Consider the following 20,403-nt stretch of genomic DNA (forward strand, 5'->3'; position numbering starts at 1 on the left):
TGGCTAGATTGTGTGATTTGATCTTGGCCTTAGCAAAAGCAATTATTTATTTGTTAGTATGCAGTATCTTCTTATTATCAGAATGTAGTATTAGGTGTTTTATATTCATTTGATATTATCCCATTTGATACAACTATGCTATAAAAAAATCATATGTGCCCATTTTATTGATGAAATGAGTTTAAGCGATCTAGTAAGCAGCTGTGCCAGGATCATCACCCAGCTCTATCTGGCTCTGGAATTAGAGCTTCTTCTCTGCTACAACATGACGTTCTTCTCCAGTGATACATAGACTTTCTGGATTGCCCCATCACCACAGTGGCAACTAGCAGCTGCATAAACCTTGGCATCTTTTTGTGGCCAGGAGCAAGCCTTCTGGGTTTTACATGTTTATTTCTGGCAAAATGAAGCATTGTTTCTTTAGAAGGAAGACTGTTGGTCCTCAACTTCAAAAAAAAAAGACATTTTGCTGATTTCAGCTTAAATTCAAAGCACCCTGATTCATTTTCTCTGGTTATGCAAGCAGACTTCACGTATATCACAAAAGGGCAAAATGAGTTTGGGCATCTGTCAAGCAGAGAACAGCTGAGAACCAGCCATAAGGCTAAACATAGCTTGGTCTTTTGTCAGATATGAGCATTAGCTGTTATGTGTCCTCAGAAATTAAACCCTGCCAAGGTAGTAGCTAGTTGTGTCAATGAAAATCTGCATTCATGTCCTGGGCATACATTTATTTGCATACATGGCTTTTAAAAAAATCTATTAACACATTACTTCAAAAATGGGGTCTATGGCTTTTAGTAGTGTGGAACCTAGTTTGAGCTGGATTTTCCCTCTCTTACCCAAATTCTTACTCTATGCACCTCCTTCAGGTGGGTAGTGGTGAGGGACGAAGGCTTGCACATGGGGCAGTGCAAGCGTTTTGGAGCTTGCGTTTTCTCTCCTGGGTGGGTTTTCACCTATCCAGCCTGGATGACTCAGAGACGCCTGACCAGAAGGGACCCGAGACCCACAGTACTGCTAGAGCATCCTCCCATTTCCATCAGCAGCAAGTGGCCCTCTGGCGAGTGAAGAATCACACGCTTAATGGATATTCACAAAATAATAATGACCATAATCACATCTGAAAACATGGTAGGAATAGAGACCACTCAGAATTTAATATGAGATCACTCTGGATCGACTGAGGACACAGTTCCTCTTTATTAAATCATCTACGAACCACTTAAACGGAGATGCTCATGGAATGGAATGAACTAATTACAATGGTGCCAGAGCTGTGTCTAGAGGGAGAGCACACAGCAAGGAAAACACAAATGCCACAGGTAGTTTACAAGAAATTTGGCAATACAATTAGGTGTGGTTTTCTTTTTTATAATTACAAACCTTTTTATCCAAATAAATACACCTAAATCACATAGGAAAAAAATGATACAATAGCCTTATAAATGAGAAAGAAACCAATATACCTCCCCAAACAGCAGGTTTAGAATGGTCTGTGCATAATCAAAATGCTTCAGGATGGTGTTCCCATCTTGAGTGGCAATCAAAGAAAGAACCAGTACACATCTCCCCTTATACATACGTATCCTGCACAGAGTCCAAGAATAGTCCAACAGCTACAAAAGTTCTGAATTTTTGTGTGAGTAATGGCAGCTAATGGGTACCGTGTAAAACATTTGTGAGAACTGATTGTATATTAGGTTTGACTACTCATCACTATAATTTTAAACCTACATACACTGAACATAGTATTATATGTATTTAAAAATCAAGTTATTTCCTCTGTATTTAGAGGCAATTTTTTTCCCTCCCTTGAATTTTGGTTATAGCTAGTCACTTTCCTAGGAAAATTCAATATTTTGAATTATTAAAGAGAAGCAAATCCAATTTTAATCCTATGTTTAAACATGAAAAGCAGCTGCCCTTACCTAACAAAATATCCCCCCTCAGCTTTGTAAAGTGAACATTAACCTAAATAGATGTTAACATCGCTCTTTACCCCACCCTCCTCCCTCAGATTCATCCCTCCTAGCAAGGCAGCCCGACTAATGCCTCTTCCTTCTCACACGTGTGCGGGACTACAATTTAAATGCAAATAACCCTGCGCCTCATTATCTGAGAGTTCATGCAGACACAGTACAGTTATGATTGTGCCTGTGAAAATTAAAGGCGGTTCATCTGTATTCTAACACACGCATCACTTAGAGTAAATTCAAAAGAGGGATTCATCACTGCTTGCAAATTAAACACTGGAGTTGCAGAGTGCCTAGGTTTCGGAGGAATGCCTCCCTTTTTGCTACACAAGGACACCTTTCTGCAAAGGAAATGAGATAGGAAGTTCTCTTTACTGTAGCTCTTCAATTAGTTCCCAACGACACTAGGTAATTGAAATAAAAGACTTCATTTAATACGAACATAGCGAGTTGAGTGGAAAAGTTACATTGATGGTAGTGCTAAGCACAACTGGATGACAATCTGTGTGCATCCCAAATACCACTGACAGAAAAATGACCACATCAGCCTAAAATGCAAGAAAATTATCAACAATGATTTACCAAACCGACATCACTCCCGAAGTATTTTTTATTTTTTATTTTTATTTTTTGCAAAATCATCTTTCAAATATAAGGTTATTGTAAAATAATTCTTTGGTTAAAGTATAATTCAAAATAAAAAGTAGAAACCCCTCCAAGCCTTTCACTATAGGGTGAAAAATACCCCCCTCTTTCAGCCATCAGATGGCCATTTAATCAGCCATTCAGATTCTATGAATCTAAATGTAATGGAAAACACTGTCTTCTGAACTCCATACTGGGGTGAAGCAGTAAGCTCCTAGCTACCATTGCAGTGATGGAGAAGAGAGCCTGGGAAAATGAAACCCCCAGCTTGTGCATTAAAATGTGCCAATTATTCTAGTCTGCAGAGGAATAGATGTGACATTTTAAAATCACTGAAACTAAAGTCCTATCTACGAATAATACTGGGGCGTTAGCTGACTGATGTGGCACTTGCAGAAGCAGCCAACTTTCAGACTTTCAATCCCAGATTAAATTCTTTAGTTAATTTCATGGCAGTTTATTTCAGATAATTTTCGCCATTAAAAAAAAAAATTCCTCTCTACAAGAAACCGTTTGGTTCTTATCTGGCATTTCCTTCCTTCTTTCCTCCTTTCTCACCGTCCCCCCTCCCCTCCAACATTTGTTCTTAATAAGCACCAGCCTCAGATCAAAAACAACCAGCCTGAACTTCAGGTTGTAATATCAACCTAGAATTTTTGGGTGACTATGAAATCATGTAATACAGTTGTCTGTTCCTTTTATGACACATAGATTCAACATGATTTCCAAATAATTTTCTCAGTTGGAGTCCAAGTTTAGTTTTTAAATAGGTGAAAAGAGAATTAAACGTGAATTCAGATTATTCAGGCAATTTTGATACACAATCTAGATAATTAAAGCAGAGGAATAAACTGTTTCTTTTACTCAGGATTTTCTACCTAAATTATTCAGAAAATTATTTCAGATCTCTGCCTCCTTTTGCTCATGTAGACAATAGCCTATGGCTCTGTCCATATTGGACTAAGGACAATGGATTGTAGCCCAGCTAAGTTACAGCTCTCAGCTCATCACAGGACTAAGACACCTGAGAGGGAGGGAGAGGCTAACCTATTTGAACTTGCTTCTGTACAAGAGCAGGCTCTGGCCAGAACACACTGCTACAGTTTTCAAGGAAATCGGGTGAGAGGTGTTCAAGCATTATTCTGAGCATTGAAAGTCCATGAAAATTTGTGGAGAATCTAATAAACATTATAGATCTGACTGAAGAGTGGATTCACTTCATTACAGATAAAAGAATGAATGGCAGAGACATTACATTAGCTGTAATGCGACTTTTCTCTTAAAACCTTTAATGGGAATATTTCCCCCATTTTAAGATTAAAGCATTTATATTAATCAATGATGTCGGCAGAGTTATTTCTCTACCCAGAAGCTGGATCAGTGTGCAATGCTAGAAGAAATCAATGTTTGATTCTTAAAATTGTAAAATTCGTGACATATTTCTTTAAGTGACTTAAAAAAAACCCAACTATCATCTTCTTGCTGATTAACATACATAGCCAGCATCCTTTCACTTCCTCTTCTTTTCAGGGATCATCAAATTCCAGTTTCAAATAGGAGCATACATCTGTTTTTATATGCCATATGTTTTATGTATTTGGGTTTTGAAGCGTACTCAATGCTACGATGTATATTGATTTGTTTTATACCAGTGTTCCCTTTAAATGGCTGGGATTTCATTTTGCACACATAGTCTGCATAATGAACTCTACCACACCAGACCATTGTCTGCTGCTGTCAATAGTCAGCTAGTCACACAATTAAATAGACATTGATAACTGATGTTTTCGGTTTGATTGTCATTTATTTTTCTTTTAAATAAACTCCCTCTAAACTCAGGAAGCAGGTGTGCTAAGAAACCACAGGATGTAGCTCTCCCAACTTTCCTTAAGTAGCCCTACCTACATATTTTAAATTATCATAGAAAAACAAACACACAAAAACGACAGCACAAGTAGCAGTGCAGTCGCGACTGTCCTCATTTAAATTAGTTCCCTGACGTCCTTATACATCCCTGGTGTAACTGATGCATTGTGGGTGTTCTGTGATGACTGACATGTACTGTAAGTGTACAACGACCTGACCCTTGGTATGGTTTGTAAAGATGTCCATACTGCACAAGAAGGAGCTCCTTGCTGACTCAAATAAGGTATCTAACATACGTCCTTTCAAAATGTCAACATCCTTAACTAGTTAACATAGCCTAGACTCTGGGGGCAAAGACAAGCAAACCATGGTGATTTAGAAGTGCTGTGGCTCACTAGGCTACAACACATATAATTCCAAGTCACTTTCTATTTTGCAAATTCTTTGCACCTACAACTGCATACTTCACACATTTATCTTCCTCCTGATTATCCGAAAGTGCTTTGTCTCCCCATCTCACGCATAGAAGCAAGGGGGAAGGGCTGTAGCAAAAAGCTGTAGCCAGCTGCTCTAGAGAAAATGTGGCGGTATCAGGGTAAACGCCAGCGTCTTCAAGCTGGCATCTTGAGCCAGCAGCACTGGTGTACGGGCCATGTTGAGGGTAGAATTTGATGTGTAACCTAAGAACAACTCTCTGTGGGGGCGTGTTTTCTAGTAACCTTAAAAGAATTCTTCAGCTTGGCTTTGCCTAACTGGAACCTGGAGTTCAAAAAAAAAATCTCATCACCAAACTGGCAGCTCAGTGTCCCCCCAGCTGGATTCTGGACGTGCTCCTTCCTCTTCATCCTTCCTCAGAATGGGCTGGCAGCTCCCTTTGGGAGGACTCAGGCTCCTTCGCCATGCATAGACGGAAGGAAGAACCCATTGTCTGCTGTAGCAGGTGCCTCGATTTAGGATGACAATTCTCAAAAGCCTTGTTAAGAGTCCAGAGAGAATGAATTTTATCCCTGAATCAGGTCTTTCTCTCATTCACACAGTCTCATCATAAGAACTTTAAAGCATGAAAGAAAATATGCTGAATTATTCTGAGCTGTCTGCTTAGAAGGTGGTGCAGATTTTTTCACTGTTACTAAACACGCAAAAAGACACTTCTCCCAAAGGCTTTCTTGAGCCTTCTCTTCTCGTTCACTGTGTGGTTTATTCTTGTAGCAAGGTCTCTCTCCAGTTGAAGCCCCCAGTTGGTCCATGAGTAAGAGGAAGGATGGGTGGATCTGTCAGCTGCCATATTCCAGTTTCTCCTAGTTCTTCACAGGAACAAAACCCCAAATATGGGATCTGAAGTAAGAGTAGCAATAAAAGGGAAAACAGAAAACAAAGGTTTAATGCTTTAACATTTATCTAGACACAAAGATCTTCAGATGGCTCTTGAGAATAAGGACTATTCATAGGAATTAACAGGAGCTTTTGTAGACATGCATCTTCTCCCAAAATCAATAGAGAAAATAAAATGGATAAAACTGATAAATTAGAGGGAAGAGTATTTACATTGCAAGAGGAATCATCAGGATTCATTAAATGGGGAGCTTCCCTAGTGCAATTAAGTGATCGTTTATAGAGTGCTTCTTAATAGCATGGGAGAAAAGAGGACAATAATATATAAAGCTAAGATGCTGGGAGTTAATTCTTAATTGCAAGTCAAGCTGAAAGTGCAGCTCAAACATTTCTGAAATTATACTTGGATGGTGGGAAACATTCAATTTTTAAAAATTTGTTTCACTCAGCTTTATCTTTTTTTTTCCCTGCATGTGTATCTAGAACATTCGAAGCTGAAGCTGTGCCCTGCCTACCTTCAGTCGTCGTGGCATTTCAAAACTTATTTTTGTGTGTGTGTCCTGAGCTGCATTTATACACAAGACAATAATCTCTGCCCTCAAGCAGCTTACAGAGTAATGGGAAGGACAGACGCATAAATAAGCTTTTAAAAAAGGAGAAAGGAATTGCAATTGAGTTTGATCGAGATTCTCTGGGGGCAGATAAAGGAAGCATATAAGTCAGCCTGAAGGGAAGTGTGTGGGAGGGCGGCTGATGGGAAAACCGCTTCCACAGGCCCCAGACGGAAGAATCCAGATGTGTCGGTCAGCCTCATGAGTTTTCTGTCTCGCTGCCTGTTCCTGGGTTTGCCTTTCAGCCTGATCAGTTAAGTCAGGCTGCTTCCTTTGGCCTACAAGCTAAGACCCCGCTTCTAGCTGAGCTGTCAGATGCTGTGTTTTGGCCTTCTCACCTGTCTTCATCCAACCCATGGTCACTTTTAATTCTTAGCTACTTCCTAAATTTTAGCTTTTAGAAACTAGAACTAGCTCAAACACATCTTTTTTTCTTACACAAGGCCTAATAAACTCTCTTACACAGAGTACCGCTCAATACATCTTGGCTGAACGAATCAATAAATGCATCTTCCTAGCTCAGAGTAAACACGTGCTTCAGAGAATTTAGCTTCAGAGAATTTAGCTATCAGCCAGTCACTGAACTGTTGTAAAACCGCGGGGCCCCTGACACGCAAGTAGGAATTACCTTTCGGACCATCTGTACAAAGTCCTTGGAGTTTTGAGGTGACAGGCCCTGAAGTTGGCAGGTGCACGCTTCAAGGGAAGATGCGTGGGCCACAATCAGGATGTTATTTCCTGGGGGGAAAAAAGCAAGGAAGACCGTTTCTATGAAGGCATATGTAAACTTTGTAAATACTGGAAGCCAACTGTTCCGGGGAAGAGCAAACATTCTCAAGAAGGAGACAATTTCGCCACGCAATATTTTGAAAATGTTTTGTGCTGTTAAGGCAGCCTCATGTCATTAAATATTTGAGTTCAATGTTTATAAAATTCAATATCAGACAGATTTGAGTCTTATAGAAGACTGCTCTTGGTGGTAACAGTGATGGTAGGTGTGTTTGTGTGCGGGTGTCCCTGCTCCTGGATCAAATTATAGGCAAACAGTGTTATGCTAAAGAACTTCTGGAAATTGTAGTACAGAACCTCCTTCCCAGAGTGCAAAATAAATAGCTGTAATGCAGAATTCTAAGTTATTTTGTACAGTAACTAAGTCTGGTGTATTCCCATGGAATATCTACCATTTTAGGTATTCAAGAGAATATTACAAATTTAACATGAAAGTATCTATAAGCGAGTCTGGAAATATTTTTCTTTGCTGTTAAGCAAGTTTGCCAAAGCAAGGTGAAACATCTTGCATAGCCTATTAACCATGATGGAGAAATGATCACATGGTTAAATATGGAGTCCAAAATAACACCACCTACCTTTACTCTTACATTCACTTATTATTTCTTTTGTTACTTGGAAACTTCTACTGATATAAGTGTCATAGGATTCTGAGACCACTAATTTGCTGACTGGAATGTGAGGTCTGTAATAGAAAAATGAACACAGGCAATGAAAACATTTTGATTTCAAGATAAAGCAATGATATTACTCTAAACGTTTATTTTAAGACCTTTCTAAAGTTCCCATGTTTCTGTTTATCCATTTCCCTAGAAAGGATAGAGGTACAGGAAAGAGTATTTCCACTATATAGAAGTGGGGCTGAAATGTAGAGAATGTACAGAAATAAAGGCTATGTGTGTATGGTGTCAGAGTGAGCAGCTGAAAAATGAAACATTCAGTGCAGGTTTCACTTGCAGGATAACTTGTAAGCAGTTTGACTAATTTTACCGACCATCAGTCCAAGGTCACAAAGCTGATAGAGAGCAGAGGTTAGATCTCTTTATCTATCTAGATCACCAGAGATTTCCCAAGCCTCTCTTCAGTAGCCTGATACACGATAAGCTGAAAGGACAGGTTTTATTTATTTTTTAATTTTTTCCAGCTTTATCGGGATATAATTGACATATAACGCTGTGGAAGTTTAAGGTGTACAGCATACTGATTTGATATGCTGATATATTGCAAAATGATTACCACCATAGCGTTAGCTAACACCTCCGTCACGTCACATAATTTCCATTTCTTTTTTGTGGTGAGAACATTTAAGATCTACTCTCTTAGCAACTTTCAAGTATATAATACTTGATACATAATGCAGTATTATTAACTATAATAATAATGTACATAATAATGTACATACGTAAGTATATCAAATCAATCCCCAGAACTTATTCATTTTATAAATGGAAGTTGGTACCCTTTGACCAACATCTCCCCATTTACCCCACCCCCCAGTCCCTGGTAACCACCACTCTACTGTCTGTTTCTCTGAGTTCAGCTTTTTTAGATTTCACATTAAGTGATATTATGTGATATCTCTTCTAGATCCTGTTTTCATTTCCTTTGGATATATACGTGGAAGTGGGATTGCTGCATCATATGGTAGTTCAATTTTTAAGTTTTTGAGGAACTTGCATACTGTTTTCTATAGCGACTGCACCAATTTACATTCCCACCAACACTGTACAAGGGTTCCCTTTTCTCCACATCCTCGACAACACTTATCTGTTTTCTTTTTGATAATAGCCATTCTAAACGGTGTGAGGCGATATCTCATTGTGGTTTTGATTTGCATTTCCTTGATGATCAGTGATGGTGAGCATCTTTTCACGTACTTGTTGATCATTTGTATGTCTTCTTTGGAAAAATATCTATTCAGTTCCTCTGTCTATTTTTAATTAGATTTTTTTTTTTTTTTTACTATTGAGTTGTATCAATTCTTCATATATTTTGGATATTAACCCCTTATCAGATATATGACTTGCAAATATTTTCTCCTGTTCTGTATGCTGCCTTTTCATTTTGTTGATTGTTTCTTTTCCTGTGCAGAAACTTTTTAGTTTGATGTAGTCAACTTGTTAATTCTGTCTTTTGTTACTTGTACTTTAGTGTCATATTCAAAAAATTGTTGCCAAGACCAATGTCAAGGAGCTTTTTCTGTATGTTTTCATCTAGGAGTTTTATGGTTTCAGCTCTTATGTTTAAGTCTTTAATCCATTTTGAGTTAATTTTTGTGAGTGGTGTAAGACAGGGGTCCAATTTCATTCTTCTGTATGTGGTTATCCCGCTTTCCCAACACCATTTATTGAGGAGACTATCCTTTCCCCGTTGAGTATTCTTGGCTCTCTTGTCTTTTATTAGTTGACTGTATATTCGAGGGTTTATTTCTGGGTTCTCCATTCTGTTCCATTGGTCGATGTATCTGTTTTTATGCCAGTGCCATACTGTTTTGATTACTATAGCTTTGTAGTATAGTTTGAAATCAGGAAGTGTAATGCCTCCAGCTTTGTTGTTCTTTGTCAGGTTCACTTTGGCTATTCAGGATCTTTTGTGGTTTCATAGAAATTTTGGGAATTTTTTTTTATTTCTGTGAAAAACACCATTGGAATTTTGATGGGGAGTTTAATCTATAGATGGCTTTGGGTGGTATGGACATTTTAACAATATTAATTCCTCCAATCCATGAGTATGGGATATCTTTCCATTTGTATCTTCTTCAATTTCTTTCATCAGTGTTCAGTGTACAGATTTTTCACCTCCTTGGTTAAATTTATTCCTAAGTATTTTACTGTTTTTGATGCTATTGTGAATGAGATTGTTTTATTTCTTTTTCAGATGTGTTGTTGTTAGTGTACAGAAACACAACTGATTTCTGTGTGTTGATTTTGTATCCTGCAATTTGACTGAATTTATTGATTAGTTCTGACAGTTCTACGGTGGAGTTTTTAGGATTTTCTACATATAAGATCATATGATCTACAAACAAAAACAATTTTACTGCTTCCTTTCCAATTTGGATGTCTTTTATTTCTTTTTCTTGCCTGATTTCTCTGGCTAGGACTTCCAGCACTATGTTGAATAGGAGGGGTGAGAGTGGGCATCCTTGTCTTATTCCTGATCTTAGAGGAAAAGTTTTCAACCTTTCACCATTGAGTATGATGTTAGCTGTGGGCTTGTCATATATGGCCTTTAATATGTTGAAGTACTTCCCTTCTATACCCATTTTATTGAGTGTTTTCATCATGAAATGATGGAGTATTTTGTCAAATGCTTTTTCTCATCTATATTGAGATGATCATATGATTTTTATCTTTCATTCTACTAATGTGGTATATCACATTTATTGATTTCATATGTTGAATCATCCTTGCATCTAAGGGATAATCCCACTTTCTCATGGTGTATGATCCTTTTAATGTGCTGTTGAATTCAATTTGCTAATATTTTGTTGAGAATTTTTGCATCTATATTCATCAGAAATATTGGTCTGTAGTTCTCTTTTCTTGTAGTGTTCTTATCTGGCTTTGGTGTCAGGGTAATGCTGGCCTCATAAAATGAGTTGGGGAGTTGTAAGGATGGGTTTTAAAAGCAGACGTTAGGTCCATTGGAAATGTGAGCTTATAAAATCGTCACCAGTCTTTTCCTTTTCTTTCTCTCCTATTTTGAACACAGACCACACACCTGGCACTAGGAGGAGCCCAGGGAACATAAAGATGAAAAGAGAGAACAATTTCTGTGCTTGAGGAGCTCTCAGTGTGTGGTTGAGGTGAGCAGGCTGTTGATGTAAATGATAATTATGACACTATGTACAAAGGCATATAAGAGGATGATCAAAGCGGGGCCCTCCCATCCTGGTGACCCTGCACGTCTTCAGTCCCAGTCACTTCTGCCCGCTTCCACCTCTTTTTACTATTTAGAGTTTCTGGTCTATGAGATGTTTATCTTATTTTTGAGTATAACTATGTCATTTCATTGTTGGTGTTTGTTGCATGGTGGCTGGAGGTGGTAATGACTTCTCAAAGTGAATTCACATGGCATCTTGATCAGAATACATGACTGCTGCTGCTACCACTACAAAGATTTACTGAGAAGCTCCCATGTGTCAGGCTCTGTGCAAAGCGTTCTACTTGCATTCTTTGAATATAGCCCTTCTAGCAACCCTTTTGCAAATCCTGAGTTTATAAATGATAAAACTGATGTTTGGAAAGGCTACAGATGACTTGCCTATACTTACATGTGAGCAACTCTTAGAGCCTCGATTTGAACTTGGGTCTGAGATCAATGCCTGTAACCTTATCCTCTACTTTGAACAGCTTTTGACAGCATCCTCCTCAAGGCTGCCCTCCTGTGCACTTGGGTTTACTTTCCAGAGAGGAAGGATGCTGTTCCACTTGAAGGAAATCTGCCCTCATCTATATAACAATCTCTCAGCAAGCATACTGCTCCTAGGAAACAACCTTCTGAATCTCACAGCACCCTGGGGCATAGGGAGAGAGATGAATCACCACTGTGAGGGATGTACCTTGTTCTGGAGCAGACTCTTCCTCCTCACCCCCACCTCTCATCCAGTTCCATTACCACTTATGTCACCTGCTCACCCAGGAGCCCCACACTCACTATGACAAAAGGCCTCTTTTTAGCCTTTTATGGCCCAGGGAGTCATTTCAAGGATGAGACCACGTTGTAACATACGAGATTTGTGTAAGTGAAGAGCAGGTAGGTTCTGGGATTCAGTTCTTCCTGGTCAGTTCTTGCTTTTGGCAGTTCTTGCCTTGAAGCTGAACCTATGGATGGCTTCTCTGTGTTTGAACCAGTCCTGACGGGGAGGGGACAGAGTCAAAGCCTTCTCACCCCTCTCAGCAGCATGCATCATGCTTCTAGCCACACCTGCAGGACCCCTGTGCAGTACTCAGAGTCAGGAGGGCCTCCAACCACCAACCAGACCCAGAACCCAGCGCTCTGGGTGCTCGGATAGCATCCCTGGAACAGTCTTCTCCCGGTACACTCTCTGCTCCCCACCCTGCTTTGGTCCAGGCTGTACAGCAGGCTTCTGCCTTGAGCCCCACCCCAAAGTTTGATATGTTGCCCCTCTAACCCTCCAGATCCACGCACCCCCACCCCATTCTCCTACCACCCCCAGCCAGGACCCGGTTCTGAAGCCCCATCCAACTAGTACGTATTTTGTTTTTTCTCCCTTGCTCTTTCCAGCCCAGCTCCCTAACACTCCGGCTGCTTTCTACACCCAGCCCCCAGGCTGAGTCTTGCTGCCTGTGGATGAGGTTTGGATATTAGTCACCAGCCTGGTTAGTTTCCCTTAACCTGGCTTCCAGTCCTGCCTCCCTCTTGTTCCAAGGTGGCAGGGCTCTTTAAGTGTGCTAGCTTGACTTACAGTGTCCTGGTTATCAGTCTTTGCTCCTCTGCCCATCACCATGTTTCTTGAATCACTTGGGTACCATTACTTGCTTCAAGAGGCCCGCTCACTCAGCATAATTAATTTCAGAGGTAATTTAACTCTAGGGCTTGTGCCTCACACCTGCTTTATCGTTGACTTTCACAATTGATTTATAGAATTAGAGGCTTAATTTTTTCTTCCCCCTCAAATACAAAATGGTTGAATTGAATTTTGATTTTCTGTAGAGGAAAAGAAAATCTAGAATAAGGACCATGTCCTGACCCCTAAGCTCCTGGCATTCATCCTTCTGCTTGTCCTACTGATGGAGTGTGTCTGCATGTGCACTGAAAGGCTCAGACGGAATAATTCTGGGGACCTTTGTAAATCAGCTTGGGAAGAATTGCAGGATGCAGTGAAGTGGGAAACTGAAGACACAGTTGGCCCAGGTTGGCCTGGGAGGGGCTGGGTGATGAGTGAGAAAATTCATTTCACCAATGTTGGCAGCAGCTCACCCTCCTTCCAGGCCAGAGGGATGACGGCTGTTGGCATGGGGACAACGATTTATTGCTGTTTCCACCAAAGAACAGAAAAACAGTGGCCACAGAGCGGATAGGACAAAATGTAAAGTATATTGGTAAGGGATCCGATTGATTTAATTTTATTTTTGAGGAATGCTAATTCCTTTAAGCAAGAAGAAGTAGCACACAAGTAACTTATGGGATTATCTGAGGTCTTATTTGCAGAGCAGGAAAATGAGCATGGAAAAAATAGATATTTCTTCTACTTTACCCAGAAACTCACATTGCTTCATTTGTGGTTTGGGTAGGTATTTGAAATGAAAGGTTAAGGGATACCAAGGAAAAAATTTCTGCTTATTTTGGTCACTTGTTCCAAATTCTGCCCTAAGATATATAAACTTAATCCCCCACTATAATGGTTGTGAATAGCTGTCCCTCCTCAAAGATATTTTACAAATGCCTGAGTGGATTTTTTTTTAAAACTTCAGTGCATGGTTGTGTATCCTAGTTGTTAGCTTAGTTCTCTGTGTGAGCCGCTGCTACAGTATGACAACTGACAGACGAGTGGTCTGGTTCCACGATCGGGAAATGAACCCGGGCCGTGGTGGTGAGAGCACAGAATCTTAACCACTAGACCACCAGGGCTGGCTCCTGAGTGGATTTTTGATAGTTAACGTAACTATAGTATTATTGGTCACTACTTAATTGTTTACATGTGGATTATTGACCTGTGAGCCATCTTCAAGCACTGCTTTTAACCCCAGCACAGACAGTCTGGTCTAATGGAAAAAGCAAAGGACTAGGAACAAGCAGACCATAAAGCAGATTACGCAGTGCTTGACATGCAGAAAATGAGCAAGAAAGGTTAGTTGTTGTTGTTGTTATTGTCATGTGTGGCCACTAAATGTATAACTTTAGGCAAACCACTTATACTCTCTTATATATAAAAGTGGCTTGCCTACATTTTGGGGTTATGGCAATAATAAATGAAGACAGAGAATTAAAAATGCTTTGAAAAATTACAAATGACAATCCAAGGCAAGACAGCGTCATTTCCCTTATCTCCCCACAAGCTTCTGGAACTGTACCATCATTAGCTGGTACATGCTCCTGGAATGCAAACTGGTTTTATTATTCACTGAAAGAGATATAATAAAGTCAGGAAGTTCCAATGTGTGTGGGGGGGATGTAATCTACACTAATGCTAACTACAAGGGAATGCTGGCTTTCTCCTGTTGTGGCTTTTCAAATCATAGCTTGATTTCCACCAATATAAGCAATTGCCCGGGGGCTACATCTGGTCCTTCATCTCCTTAATCAGCCTGGCCTGGTTGTAGAAAAGCACTTCTACACGGGCCTCAGGACACAGCGGGTTCAGAGTTACCTGTAGGTTGTATCAACACCCAGGTTGGCTGCAGCTAACTCTGATGGAGGTATCCACGCAGGTAATGTGTTCCCAGCAACCCATTTTGTCCACTCAAATAAGCCAGGCTCTACACGGATCTTCAAGTGATTTTCTTGCTGTAAACCTTACAGGTAAAATAAAATGAAGATGAAAGAAACACCACGATGTTCTCAGTGGAAAAGTAAGTTAGAGGCCAAATTGTTATAAAAATTCTGGTAAATCTTCTACTCTCTTTCCTACTAGATGCTATATATAGCTAAAAGAAAGTGGAAGCATGTGGGTTTGGACAGGATTTTGTAATTTTTGTGTGTTCCAAACACACAAGTTTAATACTCTGGCCATAGCACCAGGATGTATGCTGGCTTTATGTGGTATCTGATTTAAGGAAAAACAACACTGGTCATTACCCATACAGTTTATACAGTTCTGTGACTATTATAATTCCTTTTTCTAAAGTAAGTTTCAAGATCACCCTACCAAGAAACTTCAGAAATTCTCTTAGCATCCACTACTCTACAATAGCTTATGTCGTATTTGAATATTATGTAAATTATTCACTTTCTCTATCAGAAAATCCAGTGTTGGCTATTTACAAGTGCCACCGCACAAGTCCTGTGTTTTATCATCGTGTAACTACCCTCAGAGTAGGAATGGCCCTGTTTAACTCTCTTTACACTGCCTTTAGCCCAGTTTTTCTGTGCAAATTTAATGCATAATGCCTTTTAATACACAAATGCATCTGGTTTACTCAAGCTTAACGAATACAAGTCTCAAATACAGTGTAAATCCCCTGCTGGCTTGGCTCTTTCTGGCTCATTCGTTTGTTTGGTATACGTAAACAGTCCAAACTATTTCTTCTAGTTTTCCTTCCAGTGAAATGACAGTGGAGATGTATTCAAGCTTCCAAGGATTTCAGGGTGAAAGTTGAGTCTCTTTATGACAAGGTGCTTTTGAAGTCTTTCCAGTTAACTAAAGAAACAAGGGTGATTAAAATTTACAGACACCTAGGAGCACCACTGCTGCTGTAACAAGAGGCAAGCAGAGCAGAGTGGGAGGAAACGATTTCACTGTTTCAGTGCAAAAAAAGGATCACACTCTGCAGACTCTAAATTATTGCCAGACGACAATATTTTACAAGCCTACAATTCATCCAAGAGAGCTTTACATTTTCAAGACAAAAATTATTTGTATACTTCCTTTCATCTCGCTTATGCTGCCAGAATATGATTTTGGGACTTTTGCAAAGACATCTTCTGAAAGAATCATTGCTAAAAATTCCAAATTTGAAGCCTTCAATTGGCTAATGTCCCACGAGTCTAGGGTAATTTAGGTGTGGGGCTGCCTAGAGACAGAAGGATGGACTAGTTGACCTTTATCAAATCTTACCTTTCAGAATGTTGTATGCAGTCTGAACGCAGCGCAGGGATGGGGAGCAATAGACGTGGTCAATAATGGTGTTGCTCTCTAATAAGGCTTCACCTGCAAAGAAAACCAAAGAGGAGTCAATCTAATGGATTTACTCAGCCTCAGCTTGACCCTCAATGTGGGAGAGGGCACCAGGCAGGCCTGCAAACCTCTCTTTTCAGTGGGGGCTCACACAGGGCCAGCAGTTTCTGCCTTGTTTCCAACAAATCCCCTGATCAGCATTTCTGTGAAGGAACCAAATGAAAGACCTCTTTTTCCTTCTCTTTGGTGCTAAGAAGCAGTAACATGTCCACTTAGGAGAGACCTAGAAACACGATAATGCTCTGATTTCAAGTTTGTGATAAAAGTGAGAGGGTTTATATTATGAAAATGAGGTCTTGTTTTAATTTTATCCTGTGCTAAACAAAATCCCAACTTGTTATATTCTTGGACACCAGAGGTAAATCCCAACACCTGATACTTCAATGCTTTCCTCATGGAATACACTCTTTTCTCTACTGGATAAAGTCCAAATACCTTAATATGGTGGCCAAGGTCTTCCGTGAACTTGTCTTTATCCATCTCACTGCCTCATCTCTCGCCCTGCTCACATCTATGCTCTAGAAACAAGACAGCTTGTTTCCTCCATACTCTTGATGCTGTTTCTCATGTCTACGACTATGTTGTTCTTCCCACTGAGAATGCCCTTCCCGCCCTCCTGCTCCCTCTTTGCCCAGCTGACTTCTACTTCAGGTCTCAGATTACCTCTCTTCTCCTCTTATGTGTCTTTTTTGTGCTCCCATAATACTCCCTACATAGCTCTTCTTGAGTCTATCATACTGTATGATATTTATCCACTTATACATTTGTTTCCCTGAGGGTGGAGATTCATGCTTGGAACCCGCACACCTAGCACAGTCCCTTGCACAAAGTAAGTGATCAATCAGTATGTGTTAAATGCTTGAACAGAACAAAGCTGCTGTCTCCACATGGCAGGTATGGAATAGCCCTGCAAAGAACTGAGCCTTTTCACAGGATCAATTGGCCTCTATACATTTAGCCACTCCTGGAGGAGGATTCCCTCCTCCTCACCCTTGTGCTAGAAGCTGACCTGTCTGCCACACCAAGCCTGACCTTGCCCCATCACTGGACCTTACGCCCCTCAACAGGGGCGTATTTTGGTGAACGAACAAGTGCCAAGCACAGTGTCCTGAACTTAATAGTTATGTAATAAATTCCTCTGAATTGAGGAAATATACTACTTGTAGGAAAGTTACAGAAACCCCTAGGAAGTGTCCTGGCATACCCTCTGGAGCCAGTCTTGGGAAGAAGTAGCCAGGAAAGGCTGTGCAATTACTCGCGGACACCTACCCACTAGTCTTGCTTGCATACATCCAAACACGGTGATTGGAGCATCTTTCTCGTAATCCCGAAAGCCACCGCTCCGCTGAGGTAAGCTGTGAGGCATGTTCAGGTTGGTGCGTATGTATCGGCCTGGAAAAGAAAAGTCAGACAAAGGCTACATGAGTTTCTTCTTTCCTTAGGACTTCCACTGCTGATCCTGACAGCCCCTCCACTCCCATTCTTTTTTGGCCAAAGAAACTGAATTGATCCCTCTAGAAAATATTGAGGCTGACGCTCTTCATTTGGTAGAGTCTCATGGAATCCACTCCTCCATTCTATTGACAAAAGTGACAAGAGATAGTTTTTAAGTGAAAGTAACAACCAGTCACTCTAAACCAGGTAGGGGGTGTGGGATTCTCTGATAGGCAAGGCTCCCTATCTTAAACATGCCACTCAAATGAAAATGGAACTAAAATGAGCCAGGGTGATTTAACAGAGGGAGCTCTAACCATGGAATCAGGACACCTGTCTCTGCTTCTGACTTTGCCATATGACTATGGGCAAGACATCTGCCTTCTTTAGTCCCTGGTGTCCCAGTTTATAGAATAGGGCCAAGAACACTTATCTTCCCTAACACTCCAGACAATCAGGAAAGAGTTATAATGAACAGATCACAGGCATTTTCTAGAGCACATGTAACAAATGACTCCATCTAGATAAATGTAGCTTGACTGTGCCCCCTATAGGCCATGATAGGTATGCCAACGCTGAGCAGGCCAACCAACTACTCACCTTTGGCATCAAAGCACTGGGATAGCCAGTACTTCCCAAACACAACATCCATCCTCTCACCGTGCCGACACACAAAGAGGCATCTCTTTTGAGGGCCAGGTTGGCTGTTGACTCTCAGAGGCTGCAGAGAAAGAAAGGCTGTTAGTCGGGATGCACATGAGAGAGTAGACCTGTCCTGGAGCCAGGTGCCAGGTCAGCTGAGCTCTAGAACAAGTTTCCCCAGTGTGTGATCTGGATAAGCCCCTTAACTATTTTGGATTTAGGCTGGCCTATCTGTAAAATGGGGATTGTAAGACTCTGTCCTACAGACCTCACAAGTTATTTTGAGGCTCAAATGAGACGCAGTGCAGGTGCTTTGCAAAACAAGAAGGGTTATGAAAATGGTTTTATCACTACTGCTGCCATTGTCAGTAGGAGTAGCATTTGGCCAATACATGGTCACCTGAGTTACAGCTCTGAGGTAAAACTGGTCAGGATGTAGAGATAGGCATCTCATGGGACATCCTCCTCCCCTAAAGAGATGCTTCATCAACTTCTTTAGGAGTGAGGGCTTTTACAGTCACCAGTATGTCCACCTCATTTCTAACGTATGGTGGTTAGACCACATGGTCTAATGGTTTCCTCCAGCAGTGAGGTCCTGCTTCGCCTATTCTAATCACATCTAGGCTCTGCTGTCTGACTACATGCCTGTTGGTGTTCCCAGAAATGGTTCAGGGAGGACAACTGCTGCCTCTGAGTGACGAAATGGACAAGTCTAGTCAAAGCTGTGTCCAAATGACTTTGGTTTCTGTAACTGCTGGGTGGATCTTTCTTTCTGATAGAGTCAGTTATTCCCAGTTTCCTTAAGGCTGCCAGCTTCACGTTGGCCAGCACTTCACATTTGCTTCCAGTTGCCTTGACAAGGTTAATATGTGGCATGGTCTTTCCCATCTCTTCTACTGTTCCCTAATTCAAGCCCTGGGCTTGAGCCAATGTGATCTAGTCTCTTGATTCTCAACATGCTTAAACTTTCAACTTGCCTTTGTCTATATTGTTCAAAACTACTCTCCCCACTCCTCCAATTCTGCAAACTTTCTGGCATATATTGAGCACTCTAACATACATTGGGCACTCACCATGTGCCAGGTACCATGCTAAGAGCCTTATTCTTATTTCCTTTGATCTTCACAATGGCCTACCAAATACATACAACTATTACTACTTTACAGATAATATGTCCTCCTCTCTGCGGAACAGCCTTCCTTACCAGCCTAGACCCAGATGCTGGTAGTCATTGTCAGTACCACCCATCTGACTCTTCCTAGCCTTGAATTTTTGTATATCATTTATAATCTTATGCCCTTTCTCCCCAAGAGATTGGGGACCTTTTGGGGGCAGCAAGGGCAAGGCCCCACGCTTAGTAAATAGGTGGTAGGTGGATCCTGAGTCGAGTTGAGGAGGTGACCCTGATAGTCAGCCTTACCTGCGTGGGCTGGCAGATGATAGTCAGGGGCGTCGTCTCCCCCAAGCCCTGGTCCTCATACTGTCGCCTCTCCAATATGCCATCACCAAATGAGAGTGTGTTGGAAGATGATGTATTCAAGATCGAATAAGAACTGCAGACGAAGATAAGAAAGATGTTAACTGCTTTGGCCAAGAGTCATTAGCACATTATCCTTGGGATCAACAGGAGTGTGGGAATTAGCAGAAACACTCCCGGGGCAGGGCAACGGTTAGGAAAGCTGAGCAGGGGGCACCCCATTCCTGGGGAGGCACATCTTGTTTTATACATACTAAAGTCTTGCAGTTAATAAATTAGGGGCAGATGGATTTCCATACTTGGAACAGATGTATTCATCCCCCTGGGCAGGAATGGGGCCCATGATTTTGTGCTTATTAGGATGCCACAGGCATGGCTGGCACCAAAGGCAAGTTAACAAATAATGAGGTATCAATTTTGTACCATTGTTTCCAGCTATTTTTCTGGTTCAAAAGAAATAAACAATTTTTGTTGCCTTTAATCTTTTCCATGGTGGTTTCCATCTGAACTGACAAATTAGACGGAGGATTTTTACTATCTCCACCACTTTGCCTGTGGCTCCTACTGTCACCGACTAGGCACCTCAAGAAACTCAAAAGTAGGTTTGGAAGCAACTAACTGTTTTTCCAAGTTGTTTCTTTTCCTTTGTATGTTAAAGAGATGTCACCACCAACCATCCTGAAATGACTAAGTGAGAAACTCAAGGGAGATATAACCACCAACCATCCAGAAACTGACCAAGCCTCCCCACAAGAGCTACACCCATGA

The 20,403-nt window shown here is 40.9% G+C and overlaps 1 protein-coding gene across 2 annotated transcripts in view; it reads right to left on the minus strand.

Annotated features, from left to right (window-relative positions):
• Positions 1-1,157: 1,157 nt before the first annotated feature.
• The window catches only part of UBASH3B (ubiquitin associated and SH3 domain containing B), a 138,160-nt gene continuing 118,914 nt past the window's right edge, over positions 1,158-20,403 (minus strand). For both annotated transcript variants that reach the window (XM_058544981.1, XM_058544982.1), the window contains exons 7-14: positions 19,579-19,711; positions 18,117-18,237; positions 17,352-17,474; positions 15,963-16,055; positions 14,556-14,700; positions 7,798-7,904; positions 7,059-7,168; positions 1,158-5,822 (exon numbers count right to left, since the gene is read on the minus strand). In XM_058544981.1, coding sequence (XP_058400964.1) covers positions 5,685-5,822; positions 7,059-7,168; positions 7,798-7,904; positions 14,556-14,700; positions 15,963-16,055; positions 17,352-17,474; positions 18,117-18,237; positions 19,579-19,711 — 970 coding nt within the window. In that variant the 3' untranslated portion in view covers positions 1,158-5,684. The remainder of the gene's footprint in view (positions 5,823-7,058; positions 7,169-7,797; positions 7,905-14,555; positions 14,701-15,962; positions 16,056-17,351; positions 17,475-18,116; positions 18,238-19,578; positions 19,712-20,403) is intronic.

Source organism: Diceros bicornis, chromosome 7 (assembly GCF_020826845.1).
Source record: "Diceros bicornis minor isolate mBicDic1 chromosome 7, mDicBic1.mat.cur, whole genome shotgun sequence".
Taxonomy (NCBI): Eukaryota; Metazoa; Chordata; class Mammalia; order Perissodactyla; family Rhinocerotidae; genus Diceros; species Diceros bicornis.